Source organism: Schistocerca gregaria, chromosome 3 (assembly GCF_023897955.1).
Source record: "Schistocerca gregaria isolate iqSchGreg1 chromosome 3, iqSchGreg1.2, whole genome shotgun sequence".
Classification (NCBI taxonomy): domain Eukaryota; kingdom Metazoa; phylum Arthropoda; class Insecta; order Orthoptera; family Acrididae; genus Schistocerca; species Schistocerca gregaria.
The window spans coordinates 170,469,741-170,493,801 of NC_064922.1; the positions used below are offsets into that span (position 1 = coordinate 170,469,741).

Consider the following 24,061-nt stretch of genomic DNA (forward strand, 5'->3'; position numbering starts at 1 on the left):
TGGTGAAGTACACTTCTGCTGTGCACACTAATCTGCTCTCTATGTGCTGCCTGAGACTGATTGACTGTCTGCGACTGCACTGCTCCTGGTGACTCGGTGACTCACTGGATGGCTGACTGGGCCCTCCGATCCATGGCGGCCACCTAAATACTGGCGGCCGACAGGGCGTTGGCGGCGTGTTTCTTGCGAGTCTGTCTTTGGCCTCTCTCCTGACAGTCGTATGTGCTGCCTGAGACTGATTGACTGGCTGCAACTGGACTGCTACTGGTGACTGGACTCGGTAACTCACTGGATGACTGACTGGACCCTCCGATCCGTGGCGGCCATCTAAATACTGGCCCCTGACAGGGCATTGGCGGCGCGTTTCTTGCGAGTCTGTCTTTGGCCTCTCTCTTGATAGGCGCGTTGCTTGCGCCTCCTATCCATCTTATAGCAACCTTTTTGCCACCTGGTGTGCTGGCTACAGCTTGTGCCAGCACATCCCCCCCCCCCCCCCACACCAAAACGCCGCACCATTGTCCTGTAGTGAGGCTGCGAACGATAGCAGAGAGGGAGGCAGGCAGGACGTGGTGCGTAGAGAGAAGCCTGAGCCGTGGCTTTGGCGGACGACGTTCACCCGACCACACTCCACCATCTTGCTTGCAACAGGAACATCCTCCAAAAAACTACTTCCAGGGCTCACGTTCAGGCCTGAGGGTGTTTCCTGGGGCGACGGCGACGACGGCTTCAGGTCCATTGGGTCGGAGAGCAGCGACGGCGGGGGCGAGGGCGCATCGTCCATCCGCTCCTCCTTGGGTGCCCTTGTGGCAGCAGCAGGCGGCTGCGAAGGCCGCGCGGAACAGTGAGGCCGTGATTCTGGGGGAAGAAAAGCTGCAGAATCACAGAGCAAGTGACATGCGCGAATTTGTTCTGGTGGCGGCGCTGCGAACCATCCAGACCTGCAATCGAAGTGCCAATGCGTTCCTGGATCACGCCTCTTTCCCTGCGCTCACAGTTGTCGTAAACCTGGAAGAGAACAACATTGCGTGGCGAAAGCGATACTTGCGGATCATATTGTCGGCGTCGGATGCTGCGGTGGATGTGTCTAGTGTAGCAGCGTCCGATGACAGCTGCCAAGCAGAAGTTCCGCTGGTGATGGTCGTGTCGTGGATCGGAGCGATAGGAGGCGAGAAGGAACTGCAGTGCCTGTTCCCGTGTGTGGGTGGTGCAAAGCTTGGCCATCTGTTGCTTGAACGTGCGTACGGAGCGTTCTATGTTGGACTGCGGGTGAAACGGAGTACTTGTTAGATGATGAATGCCGTTGTATTCACAAAACTGGTCAAAGTCACGTAAAGTGAGCTACGGTCCGTTGTCTAACACAAGTATTTCTGGCAACCATTCTATGAAAATATTGAGGACAATACTTGAATGGTGCTATATGATGTGGTAGAGTTCATAGGCACCGCAAATGAAAACTTGCTGAAAGAGGCTAGCACTACGAGCAAACGAATGTTTCAAAATGGCCCTGCAAAGTGAATGTACACTCGTTACGATGACGCTTGAGTCTCAGGCCGAGCTGAGAATGTCTGTGGCGGAGCGGATTGATTCTCCGAGCATGCGTGACACTGACATCTGTTCAATGTTTGCGTCAATGACCTGCCAAGTACAATGCCGTCACGCTAGCTGTTTCGTGCGAACCATTACCCAATGTCCTTGGTGCAGCAATCGCATCCTTCTGCAGCACTTTGGGAATAAACACATACGATTCTTCAGTGCCATTTTGAACTAGAATCGCGCCCTGTCGAACTGAAAGCTTACGCCGACATGCAAAATATCGGCGTAAACTGTTCTGGATATTGTTCAATGAACGAGGTCAAGGCGTGCGAATGTAATGCAACAAAATCTTCAGATCACGATCTGCCTTCGTGACATGTGCAACTTTTCTGTTGTTCAAGGGAAAGTTTGCAACAATTCAGAGTCCTGCACGTCGATTTGACAAGAAAATGCGGCAGATGCATCAAAATCAGAGTGTCGGCCAGTCGGAAGCCGAGATAGGGCGTCTGTATTGCCATACTCTGCCGTAGGTCTGTACACAGTTTCATACTGATACTACGAAACCAAAAAAGTCCAACGTTGCAATATTTGAGCAGTGCGTCTAGGAACCGGCTTTTACGGATGAAACCAGGACTGCAAAGGTTTGTGATATGTCACTAAATGGAACTTGCGACCGTACAGATAGTGATGGTATTTTGTCACACCATACACAAAAGCGAGAGCCTCTTTACTCATTTGACAATTATGGCATCGAGTTTGAGTTAACAACTTTGAAGCAAAAGCAATGGGTCTGTCTTGTGTTCCAATTCTGAGCGAAAGCACAGCGCCAATTCGTTAGGCAGAAGCGTCGACATGAAAAACTACTGGCTTGGCAGGGTCTAAATGCACTAATCATCTGTCACTAAGCAAAGATTTTTTGAGTTTCTGAAATGCTTGTTGACAATCTTTAGTCCACACAAAAAACACATTTTTCCGACGCAAGGGATGCAATGGAGGTGCGATTTGAGCGGCTTTCGGTATGAACCGAATGTAGTACGTCATCTTGCGTATTACTGACTGCAGTTCAGGCATATTACGAGGAACAGGCAGTTCACGAATCGCAGTCAAATGAGATTAGAGGGGATGCAAACGCAGACTATGACTTGACCTAAATACCATAGTTCAGTTCGAAAAAAGTGTCACTTTTTGAGACGACACTTGAGTTCTGCTTCTGACAACACTTGGGAAAGAGTATGCAACATGGCAATGTGTTCCTCTGGTGTACGACCTGAGATGGCAATATCGTCAAGGTTCTTTGAACAAAACGGCACTTTTGCAGTCAACTGTTCCAAGTAACATTGAAAAATGTTGGGTGCGGGTGCACTGACGAAGGGAAAACGCAAATACTTGAACAGTCCTAAGTGTGTATTTACAACAAACACTTTTGTGATATCATCCAATAGAATTCGCAAGTAGGCATGACGCAAAAATATATCTTAGAAAACCGAGCGATGTGGCGCAGTGGTTAGCACACTGGACTCGCATTCGGGAGGACGACGGTTCAATCGCGTCTCCGGCCATCCTGATTTAGGTTTTCCGTGATTTCCCTAAATCCTTTCAGGCAAATGCCGGGATGGTTCCTTTCAAAGGGCACGGCCGATTTCCTTCCCTGTCCTTCCCTAACCCGAGTTTGCGCTCCGTCTCTAATGACCTCGTTGTCGACGGGACGTTAAACACTAATCTCCTCCTCCTCCTCCTGTATCTTAGAAAAGTAACGTCCTGCGCCAAGCCTATCCGTGGGTTCCTCAGGACGTGGTAACGGATAAGTCTGTTCTGTGAGTTGACTGTAGACGTGAAGTCAACACAAATGCGAATGCGACCAGAAGGCTCAGGCAACGAAGTGAGAGAACTTGCCCACTGTCTAGCTTGAATGGAACCAATTACACCATTATCTTACAATTCTTAAACGAATTGGAACGAGGCGGGCCCGAGAAAACGTAGTCTGTTTATTGCCTTTCAATGAAACATGCGCTACCAAGTTATTAGCAATTCCCATTCCGTCTGAAAATACTTCAAGAAGTTCTTTAAGCAAGCTAGCGACACTGTCTTTCGGTGCAAAAGCCAATATGGAAAGTACATCCTCGTGGATGCTAAGTCCAAACAAATCAAAGGTATCTAAACCGAAAATGTTCTCACTGTCTCTGGATTTCAACACAGTAAAATTCGCTGTCCTAGTGTGAGATTTATAAGTGACGAGCAAACTGAACTGTCCAAGAACTGCAATTTCATGTCCGTTGTAAGCGGTGAGGTGCCTGCTAGATTTAGAAATGCGTGGTGGACCTAACTGTTCGTGCGTGGCACGATTAAGCAAAGTTAGTGAAGCACCTGTGTCTAACTGAAGGTTCACATGCTGGCCAGCAATTCGTAATGACACAGCATTGGGGCGAGAGGTAGGCACAACCTTAATCTTACTTTTGTGAGAATCTGTTGTAGGTTTAGAAAACACAGCGTTCACTGCGTGTGCAAGAGCCTGTTTCTTCTGGGAGCGGGCAAATTTGGCGTTTTTGTGCCACTGCAAACAAACTGCCTGGACATGGCCTTTCGTTCCACACGTGTAACGCGTTGCATTACGTGATGTGCAATCCTGTCTTTTATGGCGAGCAAAACATCTAGGGCAAGGCTTCACCAAGTTCACAGGTGTTTTCGCCTGCTTACGTGGCTGTTCGCACACTTGTGGCTGCTTGGGGCGACTCGACCCGGCAAATCAGGGCCTGGTCAAAGCTATCAGCCGCTATGGCAGTCGAATCGTATTGCTCTAAGATTTGCAAGACTTGGGGAAGTGATGATGATGTTTGGTTTGTGGGGCGCTCAACACGCGATTATCAGCACCTGCACAAAGTTCCAATTGTTACACAATCCATTTATTTCACAATCCAATCTAAACGCTGTTGTGATGAAATGAGAAGGAAAATGCAAACACCCAGTCCCTGGGCAGAAGAATCCCCCAACCACGCCGGGAATCGAACCAGGGATCTCATGATCCAGAGGTGGCACTTGGGGAAGTGATGGATGAGAGCATTCCAAGATCTGTTACCGTACTCTGCTATCTGGAACATTGAATGTTATTGCATCACGAATCATTAAGTCACTGTAAAACTTGCCACAACTAGACTTAGATTTATACTTGCTAGTCATGCTCGTTAGTTTTGTGTACCACTGACGGTACGACTGTTCCGGCTTTTTCTGCTGCAAGCGAAAGAACTGATATATGGCTGCAGCTACTTGGACTTGCTGGTCATAGTACTTGGTTAATGCAGCGATTACTTAGTTAGATCTGAGTTCGTCGGAAGAAGCAGCTGGAAACAGTTTCTGTATTAACTTGAACGCTGGGGACTTCCGAATCGAAAGAAAGTATTGTAGCTTTACAGAACGTTGAACTCGATGGGGTTCACAATGTGCTTGGAACTGTCTCAGGTACTCGGCCGTTGCTCTTCCGTGTCGTTAAATTGCTGCCACGGTGGTATGCTGGTCGGCGGCACTTGTTGAGTTGGTCGGTTTGTCTGTTGTGCGGCCGACGCGGCATGTGGAGCCAGTAGTTGTTGCACCGTCCTCAGCGAGGTAGCGATTTGTTGGCTCTGAAACTGAAAAAATTGTTTTCGATCCATCGCATTGCCCGCCTGCAGCTGACGCGCGGGGGGCAGCGGGTGGGGGAGAAAAGAGAAAATTGATTAGTTCTGCAGCTCCCCTCCTGGAATACATGCAAGAACACGACAATAAATTAGCAATTAGAAACGAGCACACCTGCAAGCTAAAACTCAACAGAAGCAAGCAAAATCTACTGCAGTGAATTACACATGTCGCCAGTTTTTGTATCGTCTGGTTGTCACTGTAGGGTTGTACCATGGGAAGCAAGGAGAGGATGGTGTTTGGTGGCCAGTATCGTCTTCCTATAACACAAATGCATGCATGTGTTTACAGGGTTCTTTATTAACTGAAACAGGAAGCTACTTGAGATTGTCGAGGTGTTGTGGTACAAGTTCTTCCATAATAGCCTCACTGCTGGTGAAGTACTGCTGTGCACGCTAATCTGCTCGCTACGTGCTGCCTGAGACTGGGAGTCTGACTGTCAGAGACTGGACTGCTACTGGTGACTCGACTCGGTGACTCACTCGATGACTAACTGGACTTTGTGGTCCGCAGCGGCGATCTAAATACTGGTTGCTGTGAGGCCGTTGTCGGCGAGTTTCTTGCGAGTCTGTCTTTGGCCTCTCTCCTGACATACTTGCTTCAGCCTACTATCGATCTCCTCGCAACCTCTTTGCCGCCTGGTGTGCTGGCGGCAGCTTATGTCAGCTCAGGAAAGTAGTTATAGAACGGATGACTGAATGTATGTTACTCCTCTGGTAATACAAGACTCTGAGAACACTCTTGAGTCAGAATAAAAAGAATGCTGTACTTACGGACATGGACAAAGAAAGCATTGATCATAATCTAGTTGGTATGTCGAAGAAAAGAGGTGACGACTGAAGTTTTATCCTCGGCATCATCATACTGGGATTGTGTTATCAAGGAGGCCACATATATCTGTACTATAGACATTCTTTTCAACAGGGATGCGAGATTTCGTCTAAGCTCAGCCCGGGTTCCAGCATGGAGCGCCATTAAATTAAAACGGGAGAAACAGGAACTTCCGATTTCTGACGCGTCGCACTGCATAGCAGGAATCGATTCAGCAGCACCTGTGCACGTGCAGAAGACCTGTTTTCGACTCCCGGAAGGGGACTCAACTATCGCTTCCGTCATCAATCTGTGAGCGCTTCTCCGCGCTTGCCGGATCTCTGCTTGTGACCCTGAGTACCGCCAGTCTGATCCTACAGCAGTGACGGCAGCAGCTACCACCACGTCATGGTGTGACACCGTTTCTTCGGTGAAATACTGCACGACCTGCAGAGTGTTGTCTGGCGGCATACCCGAGAAATTCATTTGCAAAAATATATACCTCACTTATACAGCTCGCACAAGACTTCGCCAGGACAGCGAAGAATTCGAAAACATGATTCAGGCAAGGAGATTTCGTGCCACCATGACTATTCTCAGCAGTACTAGATCAACTTTTTTAGAACTTAAGACTGAGCAAAGAATGAAGGAATATGGATTCGTGTAAATAGATCTGAAAACACCATCGTTCTCCAAACGGCATGATTCTTTTGCCTCTAGTGCAAATAAATTTCAAAATGAATGAAAAAGCTTAATAGATCAATGAGTACGTCATGGAATTGAAAATTTATGTCTAATCGAGACTGGATTCCGAATTTCCTGCTTTACATGAGCGCTCGCTGTTAAGTGTTGGATTCTCTGAGCACACTTCCAGGTCACCATCTGGAGACAAGATGGTACACTCAGCGATGAAACATAGCCAGAAATATCTACTCTTAGAGTATGTGTCTAATAGTGTATTTTAATACGACAGTATGCAATCTTAGGCAATTTATAACACTTAAAACACCTGATAATGGGACTTTGAAGCCGAAATCATGATTGTGTGAGTGTAAATGTAACACTGTAAATAAACAACAGTGTAATGGCGGTACTGACTTTGAAGAAATATATTAAGACTTTTCCCCCCCGCATTATGAAAAAAATTATTATTTGTTGCTTTAGTTGCAGCTTGATTTCCTATTGATAGATTTGATTGTTGAAATATATACAGACACGAAAGATTTATAAATCTGTCGTTCTTGAGTACAGTGTCTATTCAGAAGGTGTCGAGCCCTGGCCAATATGAAAGTCTGGAGATGTTGTTGAAATGGCAAACACACAAATAGAAGCTCTGTGCATGAATGTTTGACCAGCCGCTGGAGGTCCGGAAAGGGGATGCTTGCACCACATCGGCAGCGGCGTAACTGTCCGTGGCAGCGCCCTCGCGTCGCGGTGGCGGCTGTAGGAAATGCGGGGCCGTAACTGGCGGCGCGCCTATTTTGAAGTGCTGCAGACAATGAAGTACACTACTGGCCATTAAAATTGCTATACCAAGAATAAATGCAGATGATAAACGGGTATTCATTGGACAAACTGACATGTGATTACATTTTCACGCAATTTGGGTGCATAGATCCTGAGAAATCAGTACCCAGAACAACCACCTCTGGCCGTAGTAACGGCCTTGATACACCTGGGCATTGAGTCAAACACAGCTTGGATGGCGTGTAAAGGTACAGCTGCCCATGCAGCTTCAACACGATACCACAGTTGTGTCTGGCGTATTGTGACGAGCCAGTTGCTCGGCCACCATTGACCAGACGTTTTCAGTTGGTGAGAGATCTGAAAAATGTGCTGGCCAGGGCAGCTGTCGAACATTTCCCGTATCCAGAAAGCCCTGTGCAAGACCTGCGACATGCGGTCGTGCATTATTCTGCTGAAATGTAGGGTTTTGCAGGGATCGAATGAAGGGTAGAGCCATGGGTCTTAACACATCTGAAATGTAACGTCCACTGTTCAAAGTGCCATCAATGCGAACAAGAGGTGACCGAGACGTGTAACCTCATACCATCCCGCGGAGTGATACGCCAATATGGTGATGACGAATACACGCTTCCAATGTGCTTTCTCCTCGATGTCGCCAAACACGGATGCGACCATCATGATGCTGTAAACAGAACCTGGATTCATCCGAAAAAATGTTTTGCCATTCGTACACCCAGGTTCGGCGTTGAGTACGCCATCGCAGGCGCTCCTGTCTGTGATGTACCGTGAAGTGTAACCGCAGCCACCGTCTCCGAGCTGATAGTCCATGCTGCTGCAAACGTCGGCGAACTGTTCGTGCAGATAGGCGTTGTCTTTGAAACTTACCCATGTGTTGACCCAGGGATCGAGACCTTTCTGCACGATCCTTTACAGCCATGCGAATAAGATGCCTGTTATCTCGACTGCTAGTGATACGAAGCCGTTGGGAGCCAGCACGGCGTTTCGTATTACTCTCCTGAACCCACCGATTCCAAATTCTGCTAACACTCATTGGATCTCGACCAACGCGAGGAGCAATGTGGCGATACGACAAACCGCAATAGCGATAGGGTACAATCCGGCCTTTATCAGTCATAAACGTGATGGTACGCATTTCTCCTCGTTACACGAGGCATCACAACAACGTTTCACCAGGCAACGACGGTCAGCTGCTGTTTGTGTATGAGAAATCGGTTGGAAACTTTCCTAATGTCAGCACGTTGTAGATGTCGCCACCGGCGCGAACCTTGTGTGAATGCTCTGAAAAGCTAATCATTTGCATATCACAGCATCTTCTTCCTGTCGGTTAAATTTCGCGTCTGTAGGACGTTATATTCGTGGTGTAGCAATTTAATTGGCCAGTAGTGTAGCACTAATGGCCATAGTTTTGCTGTACTCGTGAGAGTTCGACACAGGGATGCTGAAGAAACTGAACTAGTGAACACCTGAAGATGGGTGCAAACTGTCCCGTGGGAGCCTACTCGCAAAGTTTCAAGAGCTAGCTTTAATTGATGAATGTACACATATACTACAGCCGCGCGGGATTAGCCGAGCGGTCTACGCGCTGCAGTCGTGGACTGTGCGGCTGGTCCCGGCGGAGGTTCGAGTCCTCCCTCAGGCATGGGTGCGTGTTTGTTTGTTCTTAGGATAATTTAGGTTACGTAGTGTGTAAGCTTAGGGACTGATGACCTTAGCAGTTAAGTCCCATAAGATTTCACACAGATTTGAACATTTTTGAACATATACTACAGCTTCCAACTATCACGGGCGTGGTGACCGCGAGGACAAGATGGGACTAATTATAGTTTCGAGGCGTCCGAACACTCATTCTTCGCGCGCTCCATACCACAATGGAAAAAAGAAGCCCTATTAACTGATACTATGGCAAATACCTTCTGATATTCACTTCACAGAAGTCTTCAGAGCAAGTGCGTGTGTTTTAACATTAACAGCGGCAACTATTTATTTACAACGTACACAAAATTGGTACGTGTTTCAATGTCTTACTGTCCTTCACCATAGTCATCAGCGCTGGGTATAACCCGTTGCCAGCGATGTGGGAGTCGTGGGAGATCCTTAGCAGCGCCAGCTGTGTTGATGCTCGAATGTAGCGGTGTGTTGCCTGACGAATCTCTCAAACAGTTCTGAAGCGAATGGCATGAAGTTCGTTCTTCAATTTAGGAATCAAGTTGAACTCACAACGGCTTATGTGTGGCGAGTCCGGTGGGTGTGTAGCACTTCCCACCGCCATCGATCGAAAAATTCGGCCACAAATTCCGCTGTATGAGTCCGAGCAGTGTAATATAAAATGAAGTGCGGCTGTTGCACAACGTGTCGCCTCTTCTTTCTGTTGATTGGCAGCAGGCGGTGTTCCAAAAATGAAGAGCGTAGAGAGAGAAGCCGCCCAGCCTTGTGTAGGACGATGCTCGGGCGCCTACGATCTGGCTGATTTGTTCGGTCGATGACGCTGTACCATCAGCCAAATTCCCCAAACGTAAGCCCTTGTGACTTCAATCTGATTCCTAAACTGAACGAAACTGAGCAAGGCATTCGCCTCAGAACGGTTACAGGAATTCGTCAGGCAACAGACGGCTGCGCTCGAACAACCCAGACAACTGGCGGTGCTAAGGGTATACCACGACTTCTGCGTCCTTCACAACAGGTTATACACTACACCTGTATGCGTGTCAGTTGTTAACAAATAGTTAGCCCTACTAACGTTTAACTCTCGTGTGTACATGTAGATGTAAATGGAGATCAGTAACAATGAAAGTTAGTCAGGTCTGGGGTTTTGCTCACATAAACTAATGACTGAGCCGGCTGCTTGGGTGCGGCAGGAAATCCAAATTAGAGTTCCGATGCTTTCTGCTTCGCGCTAGAAATCAACTTTCTTTTGCAGATCGTGGCGTCAGACGTTGACGAGGCGGCGGGGAAGAAAGCCGTGGAGGAGCTGGAGAAGCTGTTCGGAAAGGGGAAGGTCGTCTTCGTCAAAGCTGACGTCACCAACAGCAACTCGCTGGAAGGTTAGCGCCCCCTCTCTGGAACTACTGGAGGTGTCTTCCAGGAGGCCTCCAAGGCTCTTCCTCTTACAGATTCTACTGCTCACTCTGCATAACGCTAGCATAGTAAACTGTCCTATCTTCCAGTTTGGCTGCTAAATAACATTTGTCAGCACTCTAATTGTTTTTCAAGTGGGACAGGCTAGGTACACAAGTGTAATTCTTTCGATTACTTCTAGCTACCCATGCGGAAACCATTACCTGTGTGATCTTCTATCCAATTCCTATATAACAACTTTTTTTTCCACGTCGTGTGCTTCTACTTACTGTCGCTTACTGAGGTCGTGATCAATGCCAAATGCAACGCAACCTCTTCCCTAGTGTGTTGGAAAATTACATTTAATATTTTATAAATGTTTGTTTTGCAACAGTGTGGTTAACAAGGGCAAGCAGGAAGTCTGATGCAAAGTCGGGATACTGCTGATACAGTAATTACGGTAGTAAAACAGTCCCTCAGCGACACACAGAGCTCTCCTCAGTATCAAACAGTTCATAAAGTTCGCAGCTACCTTACGGTTTACCGCACGAAAAAGGTACTTACTCTGCCACTGAAAAATTGCACCGTAGAGAAAGGAGGACTGACTGCTGCAGAACTCCAGCGTGCCAACACAAGAGAATACTACCTCGAGCGACTTCAGGCACACTTCGCTGCCCTCTGCTTTGTACAGGGCGGCCAAAATAAAACAGGCCTGGAAAACATTTTTGGAACCCAACTCAAAAAGCGCGGATGATGTAAGTTGCCAAAACTATTTTCCGACCCGGATGCAGGTGACGTTGTCTACCTTACGGCGCATGACACACACTGGTGTGCAGATCTTAATGACGAAAGTAACTTCCGCTTGATGTGTCACTGCCGAATAACGTAGCTCCATGAATTTCGACCACTCATAGATAGAAAGAATTGCTACAGTACAGCAGAGAAGGTAACTGAAAGAAGTAAGAAATGCGACGGGGGAAAATGACATTTTTCTTCAAGACAATAATTTCACTGAAGTCACTACGATTCAAGATGGTCCCGTGACATTATGGACTGTTGTTGTGGTCTTCAGTCCTGAGACTGGTTTTATGCAGCTCTCCTTGCTACTCTATCCTCTGCAAGCTTCTTCATCTCCCAGTACCTACTGGAGCCTACATCCTTCTGAATCTGTACAGTGTATTCATCTCTTGGTCTCTATCTGCGATTTTTACCCTCCACGCTCCCCTCCAATAATAAATTGGTGGTCCCTCGATGTCTCAGAACATGTCCTACCAACCGATCCCTTCTTCTAGTCAAGTTGTGCCACAAGCTCCTCTTCTCCCCAATTCTCTTAAATACCTCCTCGTTAGTTATGTGAGCTACCCATCTAATCTCCAGCATTCAAAAGCATTTCAAAAGCTTCTGTTCTCTTCTTCTCCAAAATATTTATCGTCCATGTTTCACTTCCATATATGACTACACTTCATACAAATACTTTCAGAAACGACTTCCTGACACTTAAATCTATACTCTATGTTAACATATTTTTCTTCTCCAGAAACGCTTTCCTTGCAATTGCCAGTCTACATTTTATATCCTCCCTACTTCGACCATCGCCAGTTACTTTTCTCCACAAACAGCAAACCTCCTTTACTACTTTAAGTGTCTCATTTCCTAATCTAATTCCCTCAGCATGACCCGACTTAATTCGACTATATTCCACTACCCTCGGTTTGCTTTTGTTGATGTTCATCTTATACCCTCCTTTCAAGATTTAGCAGAATGTGTGATCTGTACGGACGACAATGCAACGTTCTCCTCTACGAGTGACGAGGTTGGTCAGGAGTTCTTGTGGTAGGGCGTTGCTATATCCTTCCACCAGTGTTTTGCAACTGCTGCATGCTCGCTGGTGGATGTGCAGGTCCTGCAGTGGGTCTCCGAAGCGCATCCCACACCTGCTCCGTGTGATTAGGAAGAGGGAACGGGCAGAACAGGCCATTCACCGATTAGCTAAGATCTCCGCCATATGGGCAGTACGATGCAGTCTCACATTCTCATCCATGAAAATGAATTCAGCATCCAATGCAGCCCTGAAGAGACTACACGAGTAGGCCTATGCAAGCTGAACGCTGCAGTCTCCCCCACTGTTACTACCGTTACTACAATTATTACTCCCACTAAAACCACAATACGCCGCCGAAGTTGTCGTCACATACATAAAATTATATATTTCCAAAATAAAATGCTTTCGGCTGCATATGAACTTTTACAGGCAAACGAGATTTCAAATCAGATCTTCAGTCGGACGTCTACAAGACAGGAAACGCATACTATGTTAACAAAAGTATCCTGACACCCCCAAAAACATACGTGTTTCATATTAGGTGCATTGTGCTGCCACCTACTGCTAGCCACTTCACATCAGACACCTCAGTAGTCATTGGACATCGTGAAAGGGCAGAATGGGGCGCTCCGCGGAACTCACGGACGTCGAATGTCGTCAGGTGCTTAGGTGTCACTTGTGTCATACGCCTGTACGCGAAATTTCCACACTTCTAAACATCCCTAGCGTTACTGTTTCCGATGTGATAGTGAAGGGGAAACGTGAAGCGACACGCACAGCGCAAAAGCGTGCAAGCCGACCTCGTCTGTTGACTGACAGAGACCGCCGACAGTTGAAGAGGGTCGTAATGTATAATACACAGACATCTATCGAGACCATCACACACGCTTTCCAAACTGCATCAGAATCCACTGCAAGTACTATGACAGTTAGGCGCGAGGTGGGAAAACTTGGATTTCATGATCGAGCGGCTGCTCATAAGCCACACATCACGCCGGTAAATGCCAAACGACGCCTCGCTTGGTGTAAGGAGCGTAAACATTGGACGATTGAACAGTGGAAAAACGCTTTGTGGAGTGACGAATAGCAGTACACAATGTGGCGATCCGATGGCAGGGTGTGGGTATGGCGAATGCCCGGTGAACGTCATCTGCCAGCGTGTGCAGTGCCAACAGTAAAATTCTGAGGTGGTGGTGTTATGGTGTGGTCGGGTTTGTTATGGAGGGGCTTGGACCCCTTGTTGTTTTGCGTGGCACTATACCAGCACAGGCCCACATTGATGTTTTAAGCACCTTCTTGCTTCCCACTGCTGAAGAGCAATCCGGGGATGGCCACTGCATCTTTCAACACGATCGAGCACCCTTCATAATGCAAGACCTGTGTGCGGAATGGTTACACGACAATAACACCCCAGTAATGTATTGGCCTGAACAAAGCCCTAACGTGAATCCTATACAACACCTTTGGGGTGTTTCCGAACGGCGACTCTGTGCCAGGCCTTACCTATCGACATCGATACCTCTCCTCAGTCTGGCACTCCGTGAAGAATAGACTGCCTTTCCCCAAGAAACCTTCCAGTCCCTGATTGAACGTATGCCTGCGAGAGTGGAAGCTGTCATCAAGGCTAAAGGTAGGCCAACACCGTACTGAATTCCAGTATTACCGATGGAGGGCGCCGCGAACTTGTAAGTCATTTGCAGCCAGGTGTCCGGATACTTTTCGTCACATTATGATAAATAAGTATCTGTCCTAACTATCTACTCTCTATAACAACCAATATGAAATACTCACATGTCAGTAAAACAATCAAGTCCTGATGCAGGAAGGAGACGTGTCGCAGAATCCTGTACTAATGCCCCGGGAACGGAAGCATTAATTCTGAGTATTGCGATATTGTGGTACCGTATGAAGACATCATTTCAAATAGGCCGCAGAAAAAATAAAATAAAGTGCGCATGGGCTTCCTGAAATAAACCGTTAATCACTATTTAGCAAGTATTGAGAAAAAAGAATTTTTATTTACTTGAGATAAGATGAACTTCTTAGCCAAGAATGCTTCTAAACAACCTTCATAGTTCATTATATGTTTTGACAAGCATGGCTACAATCTTCAAATCTCGATAGCAGGTGATTACATGTCGCCTATACCAGTTGTACAAGTTGTTGTTTTTGTGGTTTTTAGTCTTAAGACTGATTTGATGCATTTCTCCAAGCTACTCTATCCTCTGAAATCCTTTTCAACAGCTACTGCGACCTACACCCTTCTCAGTCTGCTTATTCGATTCATCTCTTGGTCTCTCTTCTCTCTCTACGATTTTTATCCCCCACACTTCCATCCAGGACTACGTTGGTGATCCTTTGATGTCTCAGTATGTGTGCTGTCAACCTGTCGCTTCTCTTAGTCAGGCTGTGCTACAATTTTCTTTTCTCCCTAATTGTGTTCAGTGCTTCCTTAATGTGATCTACCTATCCAATCTTCAGCATTCTTCTTTAGCACCTCATTTCAAAAGCTACTATTCTTTTTCCAAACGGTTAATCGTACATGTCTCACTTCCATCGATGGCTACACTCCATACAAATACTTTCAGAAAAGACTTCCTCATACTTAAATCTATAATATTAACAAATTTCTCTTCTTCAGATGCGCTTTTCTTTCCATTGCCAATCTATATTTTATATCCTATCTACTTCGGACGTCAATAATTCTTTTTCTGTCAAAATAGCAAAACTCGTTTCGTAATATAATTTCTCAGCATCACCTGATTCACTAAGACTACACTCTGTTATCCTTTTTTTTGCTTTTGTTTATCTTCATCTTACATCCTCCTTTCAAGACACTGTCCATCCCCTTAACTACTCTTCCAATTGCTCTGCTGTCTCAGACAGAATTACTACGTTTTTATTTCTTCTCCCTGGACTGTAATTCCTACTCCAAATTTTACTTTGGTTTGCTTTACTGCTTCTTAAATGTACAGACTGAATAACATTGGGGTTAGGCTACAATCCTGTCTCAGTGCCTTCTCAACCACTGCTACCCTTTCATGCCCCTCTGCTCTTATAACTGCCTTCTGGTTTCTGTACAATTTGTAAATAGCCTTTCGCTCACTATATTTCACTCCTACTATCTTCAGAATTTCAAAGAGAGTATTCCAGTCAACATGCTACACAAGTACTCCTTCTAAAACATTGTTGGGTGTGTGAGGCACGAGATGAACGATGCATGGGCTAGTCTAGGCTAAAACCACAATAAACATAGTCACTCGCCAAATGCTCGTGTCTCATACCACTCACTACTGTGCATTTCATCGCAGGCAGGACACGGCTAGACTCGCCAGACAGGCTGCAGTGAAGTATGTGGTATCAGATACGAGCTTTCTGCCAATTACTTTGTGTATTGTGAACTTGACTTGCCGCTGCATCGTGCAGCTCGTCCCTCACATACCTGGCAATGGTTTAGAAACAGTACTTGTACAGCTGGTACAAGAGACACGTAAAAACCCTTTATCGAGATCTGAAGATGGTAACCATGATTACGAAACCCCATAATCAACGACAAAGGTTGTTTACAAACTGTCTCGGCTAAGAAGTTCACCTTCTTTCAAGTAATTATTACAGATCGTCCCTTACAACTCAAGATGACTAAACTAAGGATTTTTTAATTTCATTATTAATTCACAAACAATTGTTTCCTCTAAGGAACTGTTACGCTGCAGTAATTAACTAATGATGATGTCTAGAAAAGCTTAATGCATAACTGGCTAGTTAATGGATTATTATTTTTAGTAATAAAAAGAAGATAACTAATATTGTTGGTCTTATATGGTTTTGGCAGTCATCACTTGAGCAAAGTTATATTTTATAAAAAAACATCACTAATAACTGCAATCAGTATAACCAATAACTTTTTTAGATCATTAAATAAATTGAAACGTTGAAGAAGTTATTTTTCCCTGTACTTTATAAATCTGCGTCATGTCCTCTACACTATGTTCAAGAACTCTGTCGATGTGTGCTAATGAAGTATAGGAAGAGACTTTTTTCAAGACTGATATTTCTCAGGAAACACTCCCTTTTGCATAACTTTGTTAGGCACTTCTTTTTCGTGTCACATATTGGCATAATCTCACGATAAAGACCTTGTTAGTCAATATTTATGTATAATTTATGATCTAATGAGTTCTAATCTAATAATTTATGATCTAATGAATGATTCTAACTGTACTCGAACACTCCTGGTTTGTATTTTTGGCATAAAAAACATTTCATTTTAGCCAGTTAACTTTATCTCCCTGACTGCTAGTATTTCTGTTTTAGCAGTGGAAGCAGAAGATTTATAGAAATTCTTGATTGTTATATCAATCCAAGCATAGCACAATGCATCGTATGGCTCACGAATTTTATACATAGTGAGACTGTATGTACAAATTTTCAAACTGAAGTTCATAGGACTTACTTCATTTGAAAGTATTTAAAAGATGGGTTGTAAATAAATTGTGAGATACTTACATGTATTGCCTACTTTACATTATCGTTTAACCGCAGCTTGTACGTGATGCATTCATTTTTGGATGGAATATGATCATTATGCTCTGTCTCCAGTGCCTGATTTTCTTCATTACTCCTCACTCACACGCTTCTGACAGTAATACTTTGTACATTAGTAGAATCTCAGAATGTAGTTGAGACAGAATATTCTTCTGTAAGTTATTTCACTGAATGGCTTGAAATATTTGTATTCTTCCTTGTACATACTATATATTTTAGACATCCTTGGTTTGAGGTCTAAGTCCAGTCGTTTTGTGGATTTCCTTCAGTAGTAAGACTCCATTGTAGAAACTGTTTCTATGTGTTCTTTAGCTGTCTGTGTAACACCTGATTTTTGCCTTTCTTGCCATTTCCTATCAAAAGTCTTCTCTCACCTTTTCCTTTATGTACAGTACCAATGACATCAGCTAATATACATAAAGTTAAAAAAAATACTTCTTGCAGACCCTGACTTTCTTATTATTTTTATTTGAGTACTATACAATAGAATCTTTACGTTGTTTCAGTGGCTGATCACTAATTCACTTCATGCCAGAGGAACACTCATTGTATCACCAAGCATAAAATCATCTGCCATATATAATCGCAGTCGCAGAAACTGCTACAAAAGGAGAGGCACATTTCGTCTGAAAAACTTTTGTTGCCTTTGTATCTACATCTTTCATACAGTTAATTGGCACTGGTTTTTAAATTTGAGTTTTAATTATATTTTTTTCCATCTTTTGGGATAACTTTTTTCAAACTTTTAGCGTTGTTACTCTCTTTTACAGCATTGATTTGTTTACTCAAGAGATGTGTATCACTGCAACTTGGTTCATAGTCAGGATCCTAGACGGAGCGATCAGAGTCAAAATGGTATTCTTCTGCACTGTGCTTATCATTCCACTAAAACAATCCCAACCCTGTCCCTCCCCCCCCCCCCCCCCCCCCCCCCGCACCCTCCCTTCCCTCCTCCATACTCAGAAGATACAGTTTCTGCTTTGATTTGTTTTCGGCTGTTGTAGGGGGCCTTAATCGTATACTCCGCTTGTGAAATATGCTCTGCTTTCAATTGATACATTTGAATATTCACAATCATTTCCTTGAAAGAAAAATGCGAAATAAAAATGATTTATGCATATTTAAAATATCAAAGTATCGTAAGAATTCAGTTCGTGTTTAGAGTAACATTTTGTTGATTACTACCAATTTTGTCTATTGTGGGTATCTTTCTCTTGCCCAATGACACATGCAGGGCTCCTGTTGAAAACATTTTTCCCAATTATACGCAGTGTGAGCTACTGGCATGATGCTACTGCACTCGCTGAACTCTCAACGGCTTCTGTTCCAGTGGGCGTTCTGCTATTCGTGCATGTAAACTAAAATAATGTTACTGATGTAATATTGTTCAAGTAATGGACATTATTACGTGACAACTTTAGATCACCTGCATTGTTGCTGACTGTTAAGAATACGATAAACAGATTTACCAGTGCCTGTTAATGATCTTTATCCTAGATCTCTTTCAAATTACATGCAATAATATTTTTATCCATCTGTTTAGGTATTGTAATATTATTGAACATCAATTTTAGATCATTTTTCTGGTAGCTGAGGCTAAGGAACACTAGCTTACTGCAGTCTACTTATAAAATATATTTCCGTCGTAGAGTGTATCTTTTTCAGCTGGTGTCCAATAAGTTCACGTCATGGATTATTGTTGTTCAAATGATTTTATCAAGCCTATCAGCAACGTGCACGGAAAATCGTTTAAGTGAACCTAAATAATTTTTTCTGAGCTGTGTTCAACTATGCACTTAACAGATTACTGTCACGTCTCTTTAACTTCTTAGAGTGAAAATTGTACTTCACTAGTTTTTTCAGGATGAAACATACTCATTTTCTGATATGGAATGGATCAACAACCCAAAATTGACTGAATCTGCACTTAACTTTCTCTTGCAGTAAGCCAACATCTGTTGTGTTTGTATGTCAACATGTCGAGACTTTTTTTAATGGTGTCCGTTTATTGTTGTTGCAGAGGCCTTCAAGGCAGCCAAATCCACATTCAACCGTCTGGACATTGTTATCAACAATGCAGGCATCATGAGAGATTCGGTTTGGGAGAAGGAAATCGACATCAACGTGGTAAGTGGGAGGCACTGAAGAAGGACCACTACGCAGAAGTGGTGGACTTTACAGAGTATGATTTCTACACTATGTGACCACACATAAGGAAAACGGACATTAAGGAACATGTGAAAAATGTTGCTGAATGTTTCATTTCTTTACAGCCACATTTTTTTTTTGTATTTGCACATACGGGTTAAAACATTATCATTACCTGCTTAACAGCATGCTGGTCCACCTTTGTATCGCAATACAGTAGCGATTCGGCATGGCACACTTTCTACATGCACTCAGCATGTTTCTGGAAGTATGTCACACGTGATGTCTACCAACAGGTCACACAAATCCTATAAATTGCAGGCTGGTGCTTTATGAGCACGGAGTAGGCGAGTGATAACATTCCAGGTATGTTCCATCAGGTTCCGTTAAGAGGAATTTTGTGGCCGCTTCACAAGCCTGCAGCCGGCCAGTGTGGCCGTGCGGTTCTAGGCGCTTCTGTCTGGAACCGCGTGACCGCTACGGTCGCAGGTTCGAATTCTGCCTCGGCCATGGATGTGTGTGATGTTCTTAGGTTAGTTAGGTTTAATTATTTATAAGTTCTAGGCGACTGATGACCTCAGAAGTGAAGTCGCTTAGTGCTCAGAGCCATTTGAAAAAAATGTTTTTGCACATGCCTGCAATGCTTCTAGACGGTGGTCATGATATTTAGCCTCATCAGCGTACGTAGTTACTAGGAGGGTACTGTCGCATCGTATCTCTGTTTCTATACACTATAGCAACCATTGCCAACCTTTCGTGATCCACGAGGCTGATTCACATACTTATGCTCTAGGGCTGCCTAGTCACGTGACGCTAAAGCAGCGCTCCTAACTCATGAAGACAGAACCATAACATTCGTGAATAATTTTTCTTTTTCGTGGTAGGGGAAAGTCGTGCAGTATAGGTCAGGCTAAGTTTTTTAACTTTACTGCACATCTGTTGTCACTAACCGCAATTTCAATGCACTTTTGTCTTACCAAAAGAAATGAATAGCACAGTGTAATGCTCTTTATTTTTTATTTATAGTTCTTAATTACATCGAAAGTAAAAGAGCTACAATCAGAAGGCGTGTAGAAGGTGTCTTGTAGTATCGGCTATTGTCTTTTCTGTGATAATATCATTTGTTAATTATACACTGAAATCATACTAAAACAATATTGTTATTGTTATTATTTATGCTCAGTTTATCATTGTTTAGCTCATTGTTGTACGGACATCACAAATGAAATACAAAACATTCTCCTGATCCACACATCCAACATGTGACCAGCTTCTACTGTACATTTGGCACATACTTGTCTAGGTAATGTATTTAAGTAATTAACATTGCAACATAGCGAGATAAGCCATTGCAAATGTGAAGTGGTAGTAGATTAATATCCAGTGTAACAGACAGAAGTTTGAATGCAAACATGCATTGTGTTGCACCGGTGCCGAATGCCAGTTTGTGGACTGGAGTTCCTTGACCACTGCACTTGGTCTGTCAGTACAGGGTCGATGAATGCTGTTTGTGGATGATGCTAGAGTTGTCGGCTGATGAGGTCTTGTATCTGCTCGACTGGAGAGAAATCTGGTGATCGAGCAGGCCAGAACAACATATCGACACTTTGTGGAGTATTTTGGGTTACAACAGTGGTACGTCGGCGAGCGTGTTGGAAGCTCCCCTTGGAATTCTGTTCATGAATGGCAGCGCAACAGGTTGAATAAGCAGACTGGCGCACAAATTTGCAGTCGGAATGTATGGGACAAGGGTGCTCCTACTGTGATACGATATCGTGCCCCAGACCATAACTCCACGTGTAGGTGCAATGTATGTAGCATGGAGACAGGCCCTCAACTTGCCTCCTTGTAACCAACATACGGCCATCACTGACACCGTGACAGAACCAGCTTACATCAGAAAAGACAACAGACGTCTACCCTCCCCTACAATGAGCTCACGCTTGACGCCACAGAAGTCGCAAATGGCGGTGGCAGTGGAACACATGCTACAGTGCGTCTGGCTTGGAGCAGTTCTTGAAGTAACCGATGTGTAGCAGTCTGTTGTGACACTGTGGTGCCAAGCGCTCTTCAGATTGCAGCTGCAGATGCAGTAGTATGCACCAGAACCATTCGCCAGACACGACGCTCTTCCTTCTTGGTAGTGCAACATGGCCATATGTCTTTTTGCGTCCATACATTCTGGTGGCTACCGATGCCAGTAATGTATAGTGGTTATTTTCCTGCTAAGTCTTCCTGCAGTATCACAGAAGGAACAGCCAGCTTGTCGTAGCTCTGTTACATGACCCCGTTGAAACTCAGTGAGGTGTTCCTGACGGCGTCTTTGTCGCCTAAAAGGCAAAAGATCAACTCACCACGTTCAGTCTTAAATGTAACAAACGCTCACTACCGTTACAACGTGCATTTAAAGCAAACCTGATTTGCATCCTCATAGTGGCGCTACCAGCGCCTCTTTTATGGGACTGGCGAGAAATCTGAATGTACGTCATCTTCCAGATGTGGAAACACGCTTGCCAACTTTCGTTTATGTTGCGAAACTCGTCCTCAGAGACACGAATATTTTCCGATAGTGTAATCTCTATAATGGTTTTTTAATGATCTGTCTGTTGCCAAAAGTAAGTTTATTTCCGACAACCGTCAAAAGTAAGAAATTTGATTTCATAAAATATTTAATGTTTTCAGAGATGAACTGAAAATACAAAGATATGGATTATCAAGATATAATGGGAAAAATGTAATTTGATAAATGATATTTCGACTGATAGTCGTCATGTACCAGAGTAGTTCCGTAAACTTCCTTTCCTGCGCTAACCTCTTCATCTCAGAGTAGCACTTGCAACCTACGTCCTCAATTATTTTCTTGACGTATTCCAATCTCTGTCTTCCTCTACAGTTTTTGCCCTCTACAGCTCCCTCTAGTACCATGGAAGTCATTCCCTCATGTCTTAGCAGATGTCCTATCATCCTGTCCCTTCTCCTTATCAGTGTTTTCCACATATTCCTTTCCTCACCAATTCTGCATAGTGCAACGTAAGGTATACAAACTTCAAAGAAACATCGAGAGAAAGAGAGTGGTATCGAAAGGTCCAGGTGAAATAGCTGTATCTTCATGTGCTTCTAAACGGATGTCACAAAAGTATACATTCGTTTCAGAGCCCAGATATCTCTAGCCTGCCTATGTTTGTTTATTTTACTGCTTTATATATTTCTTTAATTTTTCCTTCTTTCGAAAAACTCTGACAATAATCTGCAGTCCACACTTTAGTAAAAGATGATTATCAAATGTAGAGTAATACGGAACTACACCGTGCTTCAGAGAACTTGGCACCATCTTCCTGCTGTCAGCTGAGCAGTCTGTGCCTCGCCCTAGAAACCTCTCAACCCTCCCCCCCCCCCCCTCCCTCCCCAGGGGCTGGAACAACTAAATTACAACACTAGAACTCCTTGTCCAGTTCTACAACACTTTCGCGGTGACCAAACAACCCCCTGGCAAATCGTAGAGCTCTTGTTTGAATCCTTTCTATCTCTTGAATTAATTCAATTGGTAAGCGCTGCAGATAGCCTTACTCAGAAAATACCAAGGCTTGCTAGCAATCAGAATTCAGTACACAACAGTCGCAGATCGACGAACATTACCCAAAAGTTGTCAAACAAGGTTTTTGTGGGCGGGCTCTTTCGTGAGCCCACTGTGCTTCTTTAGGGTTCTTCCAGAGACGGCATTTGCGTTCTCAGCGACTAACTTGTGTAGCCGGTCTGTCTTAAATCATTCAAGACAGAAACCACATTTATACCTCAATCCATACTCTGAAAATCACTACGAAGGACATGGCAGAGGGTACTGTGCGATGCATTGCGTCTCTTTCATGTATGGAGCGCAGGAAGAGTAAATGATTGACTGCTTTGCAAATAGCCTAATTCTCTCTTTGCACCCCCTCCGCACGTAAATTTAGTCTATGCACCAAAGAAGGCCTCTGAAACATGCCGAAATGTCGGATATACGTTACTATTTGCACGTCTTAAGTATTTTATAAGATGATGTAGCAGTACGCCAAGAAGGGTTTTATACAGACTGACACTGCCTGCCTATTCATTTACATCCCTTGACGCTTTAAGAAATCTCATTTCAATTCCTTGTATTTTTCTGGTCTTCTATTCAATACGCAGGATTCAATTCCATATAATACGATTCGCAATGCAACTGTTTTATAAAATTCCAGTCTTGTTTATTTTCTTGTTTTATGATTTAAAGCTCCTGTTGCGGAACTGGTCTCTGCTTTGAGGAGGACTGGTACTGGCCTGAGAACATACACACTTTTCGAAAAACGTCTTTAGTTTCCAAATGGCCATCGAAAGGAGAAAAAATACAATTTCGCATCCAGAGGGTGAAGCTCAGTCCCACTCACAGATACACATAATACATCCACCCTCTTGTTCAGACAGTAGCAACACAATTAAGAAGAAAATACATGTCAGTCTAAAACAATCACTGTCCAAGCTCATGCCTCAGTTAACATCAACCGGCACTGAAGATGCCCACACATAATTCTTACACAAACGTCTTTAATTCAAAGCAGAGCGCTGGTCAAGCTCCAGCGTCAGTCACAACAAGGTGCGTGTCGGTATTGGTGGTGTAACTTCAGTCACTATGAACCAGTACAACACAACCACTGTCCTAGGTTCAGAACCAATTACTGTTACTACCAAGGAACGAGGTGGGGCCAACGGATGCAACACGTAAACAAAACATAGACATTCTCGAGACACGACTACTCGCAGCTTGTACTGGCCCACATGCTCACACGATCGCCGGACATCGGTTTACTTCGACAATTTCTGCATGTCTCCCTCCCACCCCACCACCCCTCCTTCCACCCCCACCAGGCCACAAGTCTTCATCAGCTAGTCTCATTCGGCCTCACTAACAATCTTAACGCTTCTTCTGAAAACAGTGCTGACCCAAGGGACAAATTCAGGCGGCCTCTACAGCAGCCCATG

At 44.4% G+C, this 24,061-nt stretch overlaps 1 protein-coding gene across 1 annotated transcript in view; it reads left to right on the forward strand.

Moving 5' to 3' along the window:
• LOC126354463 (15-hydroxyprostaglandin dehydrogenase [NAD(+)]-like) overlaps positions 1–24,061 on the forward strand; it is a 90,325-nt gene that overhangs the window by 18,923 nt on the left and 47,341 nt on the right. Inside the window, exons 3-4 of the mRNA XM_050004161.1 lie at positions 10,415–10,538; positions 18,939–19,045. Coding sequence (XP_049860118.1) covers positions 10,415–10,538; positions 18,939–19,045 — 231 coding nt within the window. The remainder of the gene's footprint in view (positions 1–10,414; positions 10,539–18,938; positions 19,046–24,061) is intronic.